At 46.3% G+C, this 16,967-nt stretch overlaps 1 protein-coding gene across 7 annotated transcripts in view; it reads left to right on the top strand.

Annotated features, from left to right (window-relative positions):
* Positions 1-10,891: 10,891 nt before the first annotated feature.
* The window catches only part of ATG16L2 (autophagy related 16 like 2), a 16,731-nt gene continuing 10,655 nt past the window's right edge, over positions 10,892-16,967 (top strand). For 3 of the 7 annotated variants that reach the window (XM_040489250.1, XM_040489256.1, XM_040489253.1), the window contains exons 1-4: positions 11,072-11,182; positions 11,271-11,507; positions 13,344-13,443; positions 14,305-14,407. In XM_040489250.1, coding sequence (XP_040345184.1) covers positions 11,399-11,507; positions 13,344-13,443; positions 14,305-14,407 — 312 coding nt within the window. In that variant the 5' untranslated portion in view covers positions 11,072-11,182; positions 11,271-11,398. Of the gene's footprint in view, positions 11,183-11,267; positions 11,508-13,321; positions 13,444-14,304; positions 14,408-16,967 lie in introns of those variants that run through there. The other 4 variants (XM_040489251.1, XM_040489252.1, XM_040489254.1 and 1 more) reach the window with 4 other exon arrangements.

Below are 16,967 nucleotides of genomic sequence, written 5' to 3' on the forward strand. Positions count from 1 at the left end.
TTTTTTTTTTCCTTCCCCTCCCCCATGGGTTCCTGTTAAGTTTCTCAGGATCCACATAAGAGTGAAACCATATGGTATCTGTCTTTCTCTGTATGGCTTATTTCACTTAGCATCACACTCTCCAGTTCCATCCACGTTGCTACAAAGGGCCATATTTCATTCTTTCTCATTGCCACGTAGTACTCCATTGTGTATATAAACCACAATTTCTTTATCCATTCATCAGTTGATGGACATTTAGGCTCTTTCCATAATTTGGCTATTGTTGAGAGTGCTGCTATGAACATTGGGGTACAAGTGCCCCTATGCATCAGTACTCCTGTGTCCCTTGGATAAATTCCTAGCAGTGCTATTGCTGGGTCATAGGGTAGGTCTATTTTTAATTTTCTGAGGAACCTCCACACTGCTTTCCAGAGCGGCTGCACCAATTTGCATTCCCACCAACAGTGCAAGAGGGTTCCCGTTTCTCCACATCCTCTCCAGCATCTATAGTCTCCTGATTTGTTCATTTTGGCCACTCTGACTGGCGTGAGGTGATACCTGAGTGTGGTTTTGATTTGTATTTCCCTGATAAGGAGCGATGCTGAACATCTTTTCATGTGCCTGTTGGCCATCTGGATGTCTTTTTAGAGAAGTGTCTATTCATGTTTTCTGCCCATTTCTTCACTGGGTTTTTTGCTTTTCGGGTGTGGAGTTTGGTGAGCTCTTTATAGATTTTGGATACTAGCCCTTTGTCCGATATGTCATTTGCAAATATCTTTTCCCATTCCGTTGGTTGCCTTTTAGTTTTGTTGGTTGTTTCCTTTGCTGTGCAGAAGCTTTTTATCTTCATAAGGTCCCAGTAATTCACTTTTGTTTTTAATTCCCTTGCCTTTGGGGATGTGTCGAGTAAGAGATTGCTACGGCTGAGTTTTTTTTTTTTTTTAAATCCCAGACTATCGGGGCGCCTGGGTGGCGCAGTCGGTTGAGCGTCCGACTTCAGCCAGGTCACGATCTCGCGGTCCGTGAGTTCGAGCCCCGCGTCAGGCTCTGGGCTGATGGCTCAGAGCCTGGAGCCTGTTTCCGATTCTGTGTCTCCCTCTCTCTCTGTCCCTCCCCCGTTCATGCTCTGTCTCTCTCTGTCCCAAAAATAAATAAACGTTGAAAAAAAAATTAAAAAAAAAAAATAAATCACAGACTATCAAAAACTTTGCTGTTTGAAATCATATAAGAGTGAAACTTTTGCCTGGAGTATATAACTCACTATGTAGACAAGATTCACAAACCAGATGCAGAAATTCAGATAAGGAATTTCTGAACATAATATTTCACATCTTAAAAATTTTTTTTTTAATTTTAGAAAGAGAGAGAGAGAGAGCATTCGAGCTGGGGAGAGAGGCAGAGGGAAAGAGAAAATGTTAAGCTCTTAAGCAGGCTCCACGCTCAGTGCAGCAGATCATGACCTGAGTCAAGAGTCAGATGCTCAACTGACTGAGCCACCCAGGTGCCCCTTCACATCATTGTTTTTTTTTTTTTTTTTTTTAATGTTTATTTATTTTTGAGAGACAGAATGGAAGCCGGGTAGGGGCAGAAAGAGGAGGACAGAGGATCCAAAGCAGACTCCATGCTGACAGCAGAGAGCCCAGTGCTGGGCATGAACCCACGAACCGTGACGTCATGACTTGAGCCTAGGTTGCATGCTTAACTGACTGAACCCCCCAGGAGTCCCCACATTTTTTTTTTAACTTAACTGTTTCTAAGGAAACAGGCCCCTGGCTCCACTTACCAGTCCAAACCTGATGTTGGCTCCTTTACACATAGCTCTGTTTTGCTTTGAACCATCAAAATACTGCTTCATTTAAATTTCACCTAATTCTACCTCTCTCTCAAGTCCTATAATGACTCTATCTTTTGTGTTTGGTGGGACACCCCATGGTTCCTTTGACATGTTGTGTTTCTCATAGCATGGGTCAATAACCTGACTTTGTTGGACTGTGAGTCTGTCCCCAGTGGTCTTTGGCTGATTGGGCTAGGACACCCAAATTTACTGGTGTCCTCCAGGTTATGTCACAGGTCCTCTCTTTACATACTCTTTGGATGACCTCATTCACTTCCATCCATATGTTGATGACCCACCAACCTCCAGCTCAGGCCTTTGTCCTACCTCTGGGACCTCTACTTCTGGTAGACTCATGGGTTCTTTAAACTCAGTGTGTTCAAAACTGAACTTTTTTTTTTTTTTTTTTTTTGAAACCACCCCTCACTGCTGTGTTCAAGTAAGAACTAGGCACTGAATACCTCTGACCATGAGGTGGGGACACTCCTCACCTGGGTCAGGTACCTCTTTACCCACTGTCCTCAAAACTGCATCACACTGAATCAGCTGCATTTCACATAGGTCAGCATCCTAAAACCTTAGAAAGTTGGGAAGAATGGAGGGAGATGCAGGTAGAAACCAGGCCTAAATTACTCTGCCCCTTGTCCTTGGCCCTTCAATAAGAGTGGGGCATCATTTGCAACTACATGGATAGAACTGGAGGGTATTATGCTAAGTGAAATTAGAGAAAGACAGAAATCATATGACTTCACTCATATGAGGACTTTAAGAGACAAAACAGATGAACATAAGGGAAGGGAAACAAAAATAATATAAAAACAGGGAAGGGGACAAAACAGAAGAGACTCATAAATACGGAGAACAAACTGAGGGTTACTGGAGGGGTTGTGGGAGGGGGGATGGGATAAATGGGTAAGGGGCACTAAGGAATCTGCTCCTGAAATCATTGTTGCACTATACGCTAACTAATTTGGATGTAAATTTTTAAAAATTAAAAATAAAATTAAACAAAAAAATAAAAAATAAAAATGCCCCCCCCCAAAAGAGTGGGCCATCAATGAGGAGGCTGCCGAGAAGATCCCAATTGTCTCCTCCTCCTCCTCCTCCTCCTCCTCCTCCTCCTCCTCCTCCCTTATGGTCCCCTCTCTTGAAGCCTTTCCAGTTGGTGCCTCCCCACCACCCCCTTCCAGTCCCTAGTCCCTTCTAGTGCCTTGGGATTTTCACAGTCACTTGCCTTCATTGAGCCTGATGGCATTCTCCTTGGGCCAGCTCTGCAGAGGGGCGAGAGAGATGTAGGCTGTCTGCTGCTGGGAAAGCTGGCGCTTCTCAGGAGTACTGTGAGAGGAAGCATCCTCTAGGGTGGTGCCTGGTTTGCTTGTGACCACATCTGCAGCCAAACACTTCAATATCTTGAAGATTTAACTTCCTTGTGAAGGACCCTCTTGCCACTTCATCCCACTCCGCTTCTGCCATATCTATCTACCAAAGAAATTTGTATTCCTCTCATTCACATAACTTTGACCTGACTTCTTATAAAATAAAAGAGGTCATTTTTCCCTTTGCTGTCCATTTCAAAGCATTGTTCACATTAGCCCATACTGAATGACGCCCAATCACAACCCTGGAAGTATGATCACTTTTGAACCTGGTCCCTTAACCTTGGGTAGAATACCGAAGTGATACCATCATGCCCCAAAGGATCATTGCACAGTCCTACCACAGTATTTTGAAGTAGCCTTCTAAATACTTAACTTTAAGCAAAATCCCTTGGCTGTACTTTTAAGGTTTTTAAAAATATGTGTATAGTCACTAACTTAAAAAACAACAACAAAAATCCAAACAGCATACTTGAAGAATGTAATACTCAAACTCTCAGTGCTTCTTTATGGTTTGTTTCTTTTTTGTTTTTAATGTTTTTATTTATTTTTGAGAGAGAGAGAGAGCTTGAGTGGGGGAGAGGCAGAGAGAGACGGAGACAGGATCTGAAGCTAACTCTGTGCTGTCAGCACAGAGCCCAATATGGGGCTCGAACTCAGGAGCCGTGAGATTGTGACCGGAGCTGAAGTTGGATGCTTAACCAACTGAGTCACCCAGGTGCCCCTCTTTATCATAAAAAAAAAAGTTTAATTATTTATTTTTAAAGTTAATTTATTGATTTTGAGAGGGGTCAGGGGCAGAGAGAAAGAATCCCAAGCAGGCTCTGATCTGTCAGCACAGAGCCCAATGCGGGAGGGAGGGGGGTTGATCTCACAAACCATGAGATCATGACCTGAGCAGAGACCAAGAATCTGACACTTAACCAACTGAGCCACCCAAGTACCCTATATCTTTATTTTTATGTGTATAAATCATAATGTAATATAATCAATTTGGAATTTACTTTTTTTGTATATGATGTGAAGTAAGGAATCTAACTACATATTTTTCTCTAACTGGATAACAAATTGTCCTTACACAAATTATTGAATAGATCCCTCTTTCCACTTATTTGAAATGCCACCTTCATCATATATTAAATTCCTACATGGAAGGATCTATTTCTGGTCTCTATTCTATTATTAATCTTGCCTATTTCTGAACCAACACTACACCATTTCCATTATAATAGTCTTACTTTATTCTTAAAATATTTTTTTCTTAGGTATTCTTTTTTGAGATGGGTTTCAGAGGCAACGTGTTAAGTTCTATAAAAAAGGAGGGGCACCTGTGTGGCTCAGTCGGCTCGGTTAAGTGTCCATCTTCAGCTCAGGTCATGATCCCATAGTTCGTGGGTTCGAGCCCCGTGTCGGGCTCTGTGCTGACAGCTCAGAGCCTGGAGCCTGCTTCAGATTCTGTGTCTCCCTCTCTCCCCCTTCCCCCTTGTGCTCTCTCTGTCTCTCAAAAATGAATAAATATTAAAAAAATTAAAAATGATACACTATTGGGATTTTAATTGGAATAAGTAATTCATAATTTGTGTAAATTATATATGTATATTTTAATGTTTATTCATTTTTGAGAAAGAGAGAAAGAGAGCGAGTATTAGTGGGGGAGGTTCAGAGAGAGAGGGAGACACAGAATCCAAAGTGGGCTCCAGGCTCTGAGCTGTTAGCACACAGCCCGATGTGGGGCTTGAACTCACGAACTATGAGATCATGACCTGAGCCGAGGTCAGGTGCTTAACTGGCTTAACCACCCAGGCACCCCTGCAAATTATATTTTTAGTTTTAGTCTTCTCAACACCAAATATTTAATGTATTTTCTTTCATTCAAGTATTCTTTTAGATCCTTCAGTTAATTTCATTGATCACTTAAGATACATTAAATATATAATGATACAAACATTCAAATTAAATTTGGTGTTCATTTGCAGCTTGTAAATTTTTTCTTGAGTGTATTCCTATGTATATTAGTTTTTGTAGTGGTTGTGAATGACTTCATTTTTAGTACATTTTCTAATTTGATGTTACCGGACTATATAATTACTGAACTTTCCTACAGGTTCACTAACATAGTTAAAAAGAGATCTATGTACAAGGCTGTACAGTGTAACACCGTAGAAGCAAATAATGGGAAGTAGCCTAAATGTTTATCCATATGGGACTGATTAAATAAATTATAGCACATTCATATAATGAGATGCTTTGTAGTCTTAAAAGGAATGTAGTAGATCTATATGTTTTGATATTTTTGTGTTTTTATATGTTCATATATGCATAAACATTTCTGAAAAATACACACCAAGAAGAACGGTGATTCTTCTAGAGAAGAAGACTGGGAAATTGGTGTGTGTCAACAATGATATATTCACACCCATTTTTCTCTTCCAGGGAACATGGGAGACTACATTTCCCAACCTTACTGGTAGATGTGATCTTACCAATGAGAGTGTAGGCAGAAGAATGTGGCACTTCAGGTCCAAGGCAATTAAGTGTCAGTGTGATAACTTTCCATCCCACCCCCACCCCTTCACCTGTGGCCCCCATCTAAGCAGTTGGGATCAAAGAATTTTGAGATGATGGAGATGTTGGATAGAAGCAGCTTAAATCTGAGTCACTGCGTCACTACTAGAGGAGAATAACATATCAATATGGTCTACTCCACACTAGGATGTGAGTGAGAAATAAACCTTTTTGTGCTAAGCCACTGAGATTTGAAGGTTTATTTGGTACCACATGTAATGAATTAAAGATGGCCAGAGATTTTTCGACACTCCTTTCATTGAAAGCTGGGATCTATGTCTCCTGTCCTTGAATCCAGGCTGGACTGTGACTGCTTTAGAACTCAGAGCAAGTGATGCTGTGCTACTTCCTGGGCTCAAGCCATAGAAGACTAGCAGCTGGCTGCCTGCTGAAATGCTTGTTTGGGCATGCTTCCTCTCTGAATCTAGCCCCCATGCTCTGAGGGACCTAATGGAGGGGCCATATGTAGGTACTCTGGTTTTCACCTCTATTCAGCCTTCCAGCCAACAGCCAGCAACTCCTGCTAGCCAAACAAGTGAGCCATAGTTAGCAACTAGTCCTGCTGAATCTTCAGATGACTCCAGTCCTGGTTGTGACTACAACCACATGGGACTCAAAGCAAGAATCACCCAGCCAAGCTCAGCCAACACACAGAATCATGAGAGCTATTAAGAAATAGTTGTATTAAGTAGTGGGGCTCCTGGGTGGCTCAGTTGGTTAAGTGTCTGACTTTGGCTTCGGTCATGATCTCCCAGTTCTTGGGTTCAAGCCCCATGTAGGGCTCTGTGCTGACAATTCAGAGCCTGGAGCCCGCTTCAGATTCTGTGTCTCCCTCCCTCTCTCTGCTCCTCCCCTGGCTTGTGCTGTCTCTCTTTCAAAAATAAATAAATGTTAAAAAAGTTTTAAAGAAATAGTTGTATTAAGTAATAGAGAAAAGATCACAGAACAGCCTGTCCTATCCTAACCAATATGATGGTGTGAGGCAAAAAGGCTCATTCGTATAATATTTAAATTTTTGGCTATATGCATGTGATTTATTTTTCAATTAGATAAAACTATAATTTTGAATTCAAAACTTGTAGGCCTTGGGCCATTAAAACTTTTTTTTTTAGGGGCACCTGGGTGGCGCAGTCGGTTAAGCGTCCGACTTCAGCCAGGTCACGATCTCGTGGTCCGTGAGTTCGAGCCCCACGTCAGGCTCTGGGCTGATGGCTCAGAGCCTGGAGCCTGTTTCTGATTCTGTGTCTCCCTCTCTCTCTCTGCCCCTCCCCCGTTCATGCTCTGTCTCTCTCTGTCCCAAAAATAAATAAACGTTGAAAAAAAAAATCTGTAAAAGATTTTAAAGAAAAAAAAACAAACAAAACAACTTTTTTTTTTAATATTTTGATGCAACGGCCATAAATACTTATTGATCACCTCCTGAACTGTTGCCAGGTGCTGTTCTAGGTCTGAAGACAGAGCCAGGATCAAAGATGACTTGGTCCTGGCTCTCCTGAAGTTTATAGCCTGGCTGGAAATACAGATCAAAACCAACACAAACACAGGAACAAGAACCTCTCTGGAGCCATAAGGGCTCTGAAAGGAAGAACAATTAGTTGATGTTGTAGATGCTGATGGGAATAGAGGCTATTTCAGATTGGATGAACAGGGAAGATCTTCCGAAAAAAGGGGTTGTGCCAGCTCTTAAAAGTTCTGAAGGAAGAGGCTCCTGGGTGGCTCAGTCAGTTGAGTGTCCGACTCCTGATTTCAGCTTAGGTCATGATCTCACAGTTTGTGGGTTTAAGCCCTATGTCAGGCCCTGTGCTGGCAGCATGGGGCCTGCTTGGGATTCTCTCTCTCCCTTTCTCTCTGCCCCTCCCCCACTCTCTCTCTCAAAAAAAAATTAAAGGTTCTGAAGGAAGAGCACCAGGAATAGAGAATATCCAGGGTAAAGGTACCAACATAGGAATGAGTTAGTTATTTCAGTGTTGTGAATAAGGCTTTGTTCACAGGGTAAAAAGAGGTAAGGTCAGAGATGTGAGCAGGAGCCAGAGCAAGCAGGGCATTGAAGGCCATGATAAAGGTTTTGAGATTTGCTTTCAATATGCTGGAATATACTGGAACACCCTTTGAAGGTTTTTTTTTTGTTTTGGTTTTTTTGGAGGGTTTTAAGTAAGAGTAACATGAGCTGATTTAGGTTTTTAGGTAATCACTTTGGCTGCTAGGAGACACCTAACCCAGGTGTAAGTTTCAAACTACAGTTGACCCATGAACAACACGGGGGTTAGGTGCACCAACCCAACCCATGAACAGTAAAAATCCACATGTAACTTTTGACTCCCCTAAAACCTAACTACTAATAGCCTACTGTTGACCAGAAGCCTTACTAATAACATAAACAGTTGATTAACACATAGCTTATATTTGTATTATATACTGTATTTTATTTTGTAAAATTTATTTATTTATTTTGAGAGAGAGACAGTGCAAGCAGGGAGGAGGCAGAGAGAGAGAGGGAGAGAGAGAATCCCAAACAGGGTCCCCGCTGCCAGTGCAGAGTCAGATGCAGGGCTCGAACACACGACACTGTGAGATCATGACCTGAGCCAAAACCAAAAGTTGGACGCCTAACCGACTGAGCCATCCAGGCACCCCTGTATACTGTATTTTAACAGTACAGTAAGCTAGAGAAAAAGTGTTATTAAGAAAATCATAAGGAAGAGAAAATACATTTACAGTGATGTGCAGCCACAAGCAGATAGTTAAGGAAGGATTCTTGAAATGTTTTCAGTGCAAAAAGGTGCATTTATTATAGCACGGGGACAGGACCTATGAGCAGAAAGAGCTGCACTTGTGTTTGTGAGGAGTGACTGACTGAATACTTTTTAGTTAGTGGGGGTTAGGGATAGTGTAAGTCTGTAAGGAATTTGGAAACAAGGCTTCCAGGACTTTGAGGAGCCAGCAGTGGCTAAGATAAGGTTATGTGCCACTGTCTACTAAAACATTAGTCTTGAGACCCTTCAGATGTATACTGGCAGGCCATATGCTTGTTAGGTAATTGCTAACGTATATCTTGGGAGGTATTTATGGCTATAAGAGGAAAAGTAACTCTAACACTAACAAGAGCAAAGCTATATTGGTAAAATATAGGTAAAAGGGAAGTCCTTGAGGGAGCTGTAGGAGTGTTACAATCTGTATGCCTCAGGAGTTCTGCCTGGAGACTGTGAGTAACAGAGCTACAACAAGGCCTGGCCTTTGTTTCTTTTTCTCCCATCATACGGTACTGTATTTATTGAAAAAAAAAATCCGTGTATCAGTGGACCTGTGGAGTTCAAACCCATGTTGCTCAAGGACCAACTACATATTCTCAAGTGCATTAAGACTGAATATGATATAGTCACTTTTTATATATATTGGTCACCAAATCATATTTTTATTACATAAAGATAAATGAAACAGCATATTAAATGTGAAAAATGTTTTGTCATATACTATGAATGTTCTTTAAGATTTTACGTGAACTTTATAACACAATCTTTCATATTCTAAAGATAGAAGATAGATATTTTTAGCCAAAATCAATCACTTCTTTATCAGACTATTCAAAAATGACAAATTATTTTAAATTTCCTAGGAGTGTTTTGTGAATCAAAAAGGGTTAGGACCCCCTCACCCCAAAATGACTCTTCACCTGAGAGAAATAGCATCTCTGCGCCTTACAGCCAAGCAGAGCCCTGTTAACACATCCTTCAATGCACACAGCCCCAGTTCCTCTGATGGTGTCCCCGGGCACCTGAGAGTCAGACAGGTGAATTCCTAAAAGGAATTCATCACTGTCACCAACTGGCTCTAGCTTTCCATGGTACCATGCCCTTTTCCTGTGTATGCCTTCTGGTGAATGCTACTACCCGCACCCAGCCCTTCAACAGACAGGCTAGGCTTGGACTGGGGCTGAGGTCAGAAAGGCCTTAACTCAATGAAGGGGCAGGAAAGTTTTCCTAGAGGAGGTGACCCATGAGTAGGAACCTAAAGGGGAAGGTGTTCCAAAGGAACTTGTGCAAAGGAAATGAGGGTCAGAGGCAATGACATGTGGGTGACTGAATCCATTTCACAGTAATTTCAAAGCACAGCAGGGTACATTGTCCTGGGGTGTCATTGGCATCTACTGCTTTCCAAGTCCTGTGACCCATCCCCATGGGCATCTCAAAAGACCTATCACCTCCAGGGCCTGTGTGGCTCCCCAACATTGCCCAGTTTCTCTCCATCTCCTGGGGAATGGACAGGTCTGCATTTATTCATTGAGAGCAGGGCCTGCTGGGGCCTTACAGTGTACCCAGGGGTGAGGCTGGGTCCAGTGAATCCCTCCTTTCATTCTTCACACCAGTTATGTCTGCAGAGCTCTGGACAGGGATCTTGCTGGAGACAGGTTTGTTGTTGTTGTTGTTTTTAAGTTTATTTAATATTTATTTTGAGAGAGAGCATGCCTGTGCAAGCAGGGGAGGGGCAGAGAGAGAGAGAGAGAGAGAGAGAGAGAAAGAGAGAGAATACCAAGCAGGCTCTGCACTGTCAGGCTGTCAGTCCTACGTGGGGTTTGAGCTCAAGAACCATGAGACGTGACCTGAGCCAGATCAAGAGTAGGATGCTCAACCGACTGAGCCACCAGGGCGACTGACAGTTTTATCACAGTTCCCTACAACCCATGATTCACTGTCAAGTGTACCTGCAAGAGACGTTGCTACTCTTCCAGAGGTCGCCCCTGGAGCGAACTGTTGAGCCCTGAGGCAGGACATTGGGCTGCTGGCCAGGTTAGCCACCCACTCCTGTGCAACCTCAAGTCAGATGCTTTTCCCTTCTGGGCGAGGGATTTGCCAGATGAAATCAGCTGCATCCTTTCATTCTCAGGGACCTTAATTTTTTCGGGGCGAAGAACTGAGCCCCTAAGCCCTGCTCTCCACAAGGGCTTTTCTGCCTCCTGTCCTTCCACGAGTTTCTGTCCCCTGGGACTTTTTATATCATGGAACCTCTGTACTTGTTCTTCCCTCTGCCTGGAATCCTTTTCGCTCTTCTGGCCAACACCTATTTCAGCCCTCAGTCCTAACTCAAATGCGGTCATTTCCCAGAGAGCATTGCCTCTTCCCTTCAGTCCCTTCCTCCTCTGTGCTGCAACTCGCCGTCAAGCTGTGTGCGCCTCACGTCCGTGTCGCCTCTCCTCACAGATCTTGAGCACCTCGAGGGCAGGGTCCGGGTATGAAGGGTCTCTAGCTCAGAGGGCAGCTTGTCCAGGCGGGCCGTGGGCGATCTTCCGTTACTTCTGAACCTGGTCCAGGCGCGGAGGGGTTAATGAGCCGGCCCGGGAGTGTGCCCACAGGCCTGGGGGAAGCCGCCCAGAGCCCGCGACTTCCATCACCGCATATTGCCGCGGACAGCAATGGGAGCCCCGACGTAGGTGAGGATTTTTGGTGCGGTCCGGGTGGTGTAGACCCTGGCGGGGGGCGGCTTCCCCCCATATTAGCGTTGCTTTCTCCCCCCAGCAGACGCTCTTAGTACAATCCGGGGATTCCCCGCCGCTGCCGCCCCCTGACGTCACGGAGTCCCCCGAGGCCCCGCCCCGGTTTCGCCTCCTTCCGCGGGAGGTGCGCGCGGTGCAGGCGCGGGAGCTGCCATGGAGGGGCCCGGCGCCCCCGGTGTCCCCTGGAAACGCCACATAGTGCGGCAGCTTCGGCAGCGGGACCGCACGCAAAAGGCACTCTTCCTGGAACTGGTGCCTGCCTGTGAGTGCGCCACGGGGGGCTTGGAAGATGGCAGTGGAGGGGATGGGGCTCCGGGCGCGGACGGAGTGTTGTCTGGCTCCTCGGCTGTCACCCGTGTGCAGCAATGCCTTCTCGCCTCCAAAGCCTTGGCCCTGCCGGACCTTCGGTCCGATAAACCTCTGCCTGGCCAACATTCCCGCGCTTCCCTGTCCAGGTTCTGCTTAGAGCCCCTTCCTGGACGGAGCTCCCTCCTCGTGCTCCTGCCCTCCTCTCTCCTCAGGGGGCGGCCTCTCCCCAGGCTGGGCTTCCTGGGCATGGCTTCGTTAGCGAGTGTGGGTGTTTTAGGGTCTCTATGCTTCTTCCCTTTCCCGTGCGGTCCCCAGGGTACAACCCAAGTCAATTCATTTGGTCCCTGTGGCCCAGTGAAAGAATTCCAGAGTAGCTGGAGATTCTAAACTCTGAATCTCTTAGGGAGGAAGCTCAGAGTCCCAGGCTTTGCCACTGACAAGTGATCCTGGCTCAGGTTTTTGGAGCACTTCTGTGCTTGGGCAACTGAAGCCTCTAGAGAGAACTGGCTGCTGGTGAACCCAAGAAGTCATACTCTCACAGGTGTTTCTGGGGCGCTGGTCAGGAGTGGGTATGGCAGTTCAAGCCAGGATGAGCAGGTGTACAGTTGTGTGAGTGCCTCTGGTCATTCAAGATTGTAGGTCTGGGGTGGAAAGTCCAACCACTATTCCTCCAGCTCCATCACTGGTCCTAATTTTAGCTGCTGCTTAAATATCTCCGCCCCCCCCCCCCCAACTGAATTTGCTGCTTTTGTCCTGGGTGATTTCCCTGCAGCCTTCTAGGCTGCTGGTCCTCTCCCTCAGGGACGTGAGGCCAGCCTCACTTCTCCACTGCTCTGGTGGACAATGGAACCATCCAACTTGAGGGAAGAGCCTCCTCTCCCTCCCCATCCCCCAGCTGCAATTTGTGTGACTCTGGAGGGCTGGGATCAGACAGTGAAGCTCTAGTCTTCTCTGTGGTCTTGGGTGGGTTATATCCTTAAACCACCAATTTCTCACCCATAAATTAGGCAAACAGCATCTTTAGAGTTGCTGGGAAGTCAGTGCAGTGCCCTGGGGGCTGGGTTGGGGTTTTGTGTGAGAACTAGGCCAGTGACCTAAGTTAAAGGTGACAGGCAGGGGACTGGGTGAAGGAAATTTGCTGAGGAGCTAAACCTGGGATTACCACCCCCACCCTACCCTGAAACTGGTGAGAAAGAGGAAGTGAGTGTGGTGGGGGTAGAGGGAGACATTCCAGGGTCTGTAGCAAAAACTACCAAACTCAAGGAGGTCTGCTACATAATTGTTCAAGGACTTTCTCTTCTGGCCTGGAGGAAACTTACTTACCCCAAATGTGGGAAAGACAGGACTGTTTTTTAGTGTACAAAGTAAGAGGCCCTGGAGGGGAAGTAATTTACCAAAGGCCACTAGCAGGTGGAGCTTGGTGTGTTTCATCATTCTTTGGGGCAAAGCCTTGCTCTGGGGCAAGACTGAATCAATCTCTGGCCCCTTCCTTCCCTCAGGACCCTGAGTGGGCAGTGAGGCCAGCCATATACTTCCCCAGTGGTGGTTGTCTTTCTCTGTCCTCAGGAGAGTAGGTTTCCTGGGAGGGCCTGTGGGCAGATGCTGTAAGGAGGGTCTGCCAGGGCTGAAGGTCTGGTAGAGCTACACAGACACCCCTCAGGCAAAGGGCAGCGCCCAGACTGTCAGCAGCTCCCTCGTTCTGCATCTCTGGGTATGCAGACTCCAGGTATGCCTGGAGTCTGTTGCAAGTGTCTGTCTCTGTCCCAGGTTCACCCTCTTGCACCCCTAGATAACCGTCTCCTAGAGAAGGCTGAATTGTTGGCCCGGATCTCAGAGAAGCTGCAGCCAGAGCCAAACGATGCCACTCCTGCTACGCACCAGGGCCCCTGGTGAGTGTATGTGTATACCTGGTTATGATGAGCTGCCTGTGCCTGGGTCCTGCCCCCACTGCCTGTCCTGGGTTCATTCTCTCTCTGGCACCTCATTGGTCCTTAACTGCTACCCAGGGGAGGGAGGAAGTGGACTCTTGAGGCTTCTTCCAAGCCAGCTGCTTAGAATGGCCTTTCTCCACCACCCTGCTCAATCCAACTCTGCATTTGTCTCATCTCTTCCTTTTCCACGCCCACACTCCTGCCTTTTCTCCTCTTCTCTTTTTGTCTTCTTACCCTTACCTGATGCAGACAGAAAGGGTCTTTGCTACATATTCCAAAGAGAGAGTAGGGTCTTGCTACATATTCCAAAGGGGGAATGAAGATGAGAACCAGGAATGGGCTGGGCCTCAGAGTTTGGAGGTGCTTTAAAAAAACTTTTTAGAAAAAAATATTTATTTACTCTTGAGGGAGAGAGACAGAGTGTGAACAGGGGAGGGGCAGAGAAAGAGGGAGACACAGAATCCGAAGCAGGCTCCAGGCTTCGAGCTGTCAGCACAGAGCCTGATGCAGGGCTCGAACTCACGAATCACAAGATCATGAGCTGAGCTGAAGTTGTACGCTTACCTGACGGAGCCACCCAGGTGCCCCATGGGAGGTGCTTCTTGAGGAGGGTCCTGGCTAAGTAACCCAAGGCCTGGGGAAATCCCAGAGCAGAGGAGTCATGGGTAGTTCCAGTTTTTGGAGACTTGTTCTTTCTTCTGCTGGCTTTCTGGCTTCCGCCCTCTGCAGGTGAAAGTTCATGGCTTTGGTTTCAGGCTTTTTGTGTGCATCCTGTGGGTGAATGGAGGGACAATGAATGCCACTCTTACTGGTTAACAGGGAGGAGGAATCAGAGCCCGATTCAGACCAAGTCCCTTCACCAACCACTCTGAGGATGAAGTGGCAAGAGGAGGAGGAGGGGCTCCGGCTGGTCTGTGGTGAGGTAGGCTGGGCGGGGGTCTGAGAGAGAATGGGGTGGAGCCACAATCCAGGACTTTGGGTGGTCCAAGGGGTCCAGCAAACGAGGGACATTTCCCAACTCTGGTGCCAGAGTGCTCTCTAGTTTGGTTCTGGCAGCCCAGTTCGGGTCTTCAACAGCAGCTAGAGGATGTGAGGTAGAGCTCAGAGAGGAGTATGAGGTGTGCAAGGCCAGACGACCTCTGTTCCCCCTTCCAGACCGTCCTGCCTGCTCTGTTCACAGCTTGCCTCACCAACCCCAGGGTCTAGCACCTGCTGATGCACAGCACGAGTTTGCAGACCAAATGAGTAAGGTGGTCCACCTCCACATGGCAGGGTGTGCTACCTCCACCTGACACTGCTGCCCCCACCCTATGGTGTCTCTTGTCTTCTGTTTCACCACACCATCCAGGTTTCCTCTCATTTCTGTAACAGTTACTTCTAAGCTTCCTTCTTTGTCTCCTTCCCTCCTCCCTACAGATGTGGGTGTTCCTTGGAGGTAGGGTGGGTTCACTGACTCCTGTGGCCTCAAAGACTTTCTCTGTTTGCTTATTCCCAGACTTGTCTGTAGCCTGGCCTTCTCTCATGAGCTCCACAGTCTTTGTTCAGCTGGTCTTTGGACATCACATCTAAAATTAGACTCACCATATCCCCCATAATATATGGCCAGCAGCACATTGAGAGGTGACTCCTGCAGGCATTGGACTAAAACATTACTTCAGCTATTCCTTTACAACTTTAGAGCAGGAAACTGAGGCTTAGAGAAGTGGAGTCAGGATTTGAACACCCTTCCACATGAATCCACCTTCTCTGATCCCCATCCATTCTTTCAACAAAGATTTATTGACAATAGTTATATTGTCACAGGCACAGGATAAGAACAAGACCCGGCCCCATGGAGCTTCCAGTCCATTGGAGGAAACTGATAGGCCATAAACACATGCCCAGTTACAGCATGCCACATTACTTGCCCAACTAGTGTGGGAATGGAGCTAGGAACCCAGTCAGAGCCTCTCCCTCAGAGCCCCTGTTGTAGTTGCAACTTGACATTTGTGGCACTTTCTGGGCTGTGAGATCCCCAAGGCCTGGGATGCCTATGGTTTGCTTCCACTGATCCCTGGGGTCTGTCTCCACAGTCCATGCTAATGAATATTTGTGAACTAAATGATGGATGAGGTAGCCCCCCCTCCCCAACTGGCAGTCACTGGGCTGAAAACTCAGGGGGGACCTCTGGTCTCTCCCAGCCCTCCATCCTCAGCTAGTCACCAGCTCATTGATCCTACCTTCAAATCCACCAAGTCTCAGTTGGCTTGGCCCAAGTACCCTCATCCTTTCCTGGATGATCTCTCCCTTGGCATGCCCATCCATTCTCTGCACAGCACACAGAGTGATATATTTAATAATAAAAAGATCTCCCTTAAAAAAAGACAATACACACAAACATGCTCATTGTAAACATTTCAAGAAAACAGAAGCCCATAGAGTAAAGAAGTGAAACCCCCTTCACTATCTCTCCCATTGTCAGTTTGGTATATATCCTCTAGAACCCTTTAGCCTGCCTTCCCAGTGGAGTTCTCTGGCCCCCTGTTGCATTTCCTGCCACTCTCCAATCTCTGACCTTATGGTCCCCTTTGTGTGGGACACTTTCACAAATGTCTTGCCCTTAGCACTCTCTCCCTGGCACTTCCTCAGAGTCACACCAGTGTGTATTCCCACTGGATATGCCAGGGGATGGGGAGAGGCTTTTTCTGTAATTCTTAGTACTGTTTCACATATCACAACAAGCATTAATCATTATTTTAACTTTTTGGGGGAAGTAATTATAGATTCATGGGAAGTAGCAAAGACTGGCTACATCTTGTGTAACTATAGTACACACAATGAGGAAACTGATATTGGTATGAAATGTACATACATTTCTTTGTCATGTTGTTCTCTATGTGGATTTGTGCAAGATACAGCATAATTTAATGACCACAAAGATCTCCGTCTTGCTATCCTTTTTGGTCACAACTCAACCCTCTCCCCCAACCATCCCTAGCCTGGCAACCACTAATCTGTTTTCCACCTGTATTATTTGGATTTTGAAAAGCATCCCCAAAATATTGAATAACAAAGCATTAATGAAAGTAAAATGACAGGTGAGGAAGCAGAAGTGGAGGTCAGACTGTTCAGTGCTGAAAGGAATTACAAACGTTAGAAATTGGGCCAGCTAGGAAAGTAGGCACATGCAGGACCACTCATTTAGGGAGATGTGTCAGTGCAGGTGACCAGGCCCATGTGAGAAAGAACACAGGAACAGGTTAGCAACCAGGGCCCCAGCCTCAGTTATTTCCTATGTTCCTCGTGTCACCTAGTAGGAACTGCTTCGCCTGAGGTCCGTCTTTCCCACTGACCCCTCAGCTCTAAAAAGTGGAACTTGAGCTGGGCGCCTGGGTGGCTCAGTTGGTTGAGCATCTGACTTCTGCTCAGGTCATGATCTCATGATTTGTGAGTCTGAGCCCCACATCATGCTCACTGCTGTCAGCACAGAGCCTACTTTGGAT

This window comes from Herpailurus yagouaroundi, unplaced genomic scaffold (assembly GCF_014898765.1).
Source record: "Herpailurus yagouaroundi ecotype Mexico unplaced genomic scaffold, PumYag 180, whole genome shotgun sequence".
Classification (NCBI taxonomy): domain Eukaryota; kingdom Metazoa; phylum Chordata; class Mammalia; order Carnivora; family Felidae; genus Herpailurus; species Herpailurus yagouaroundi.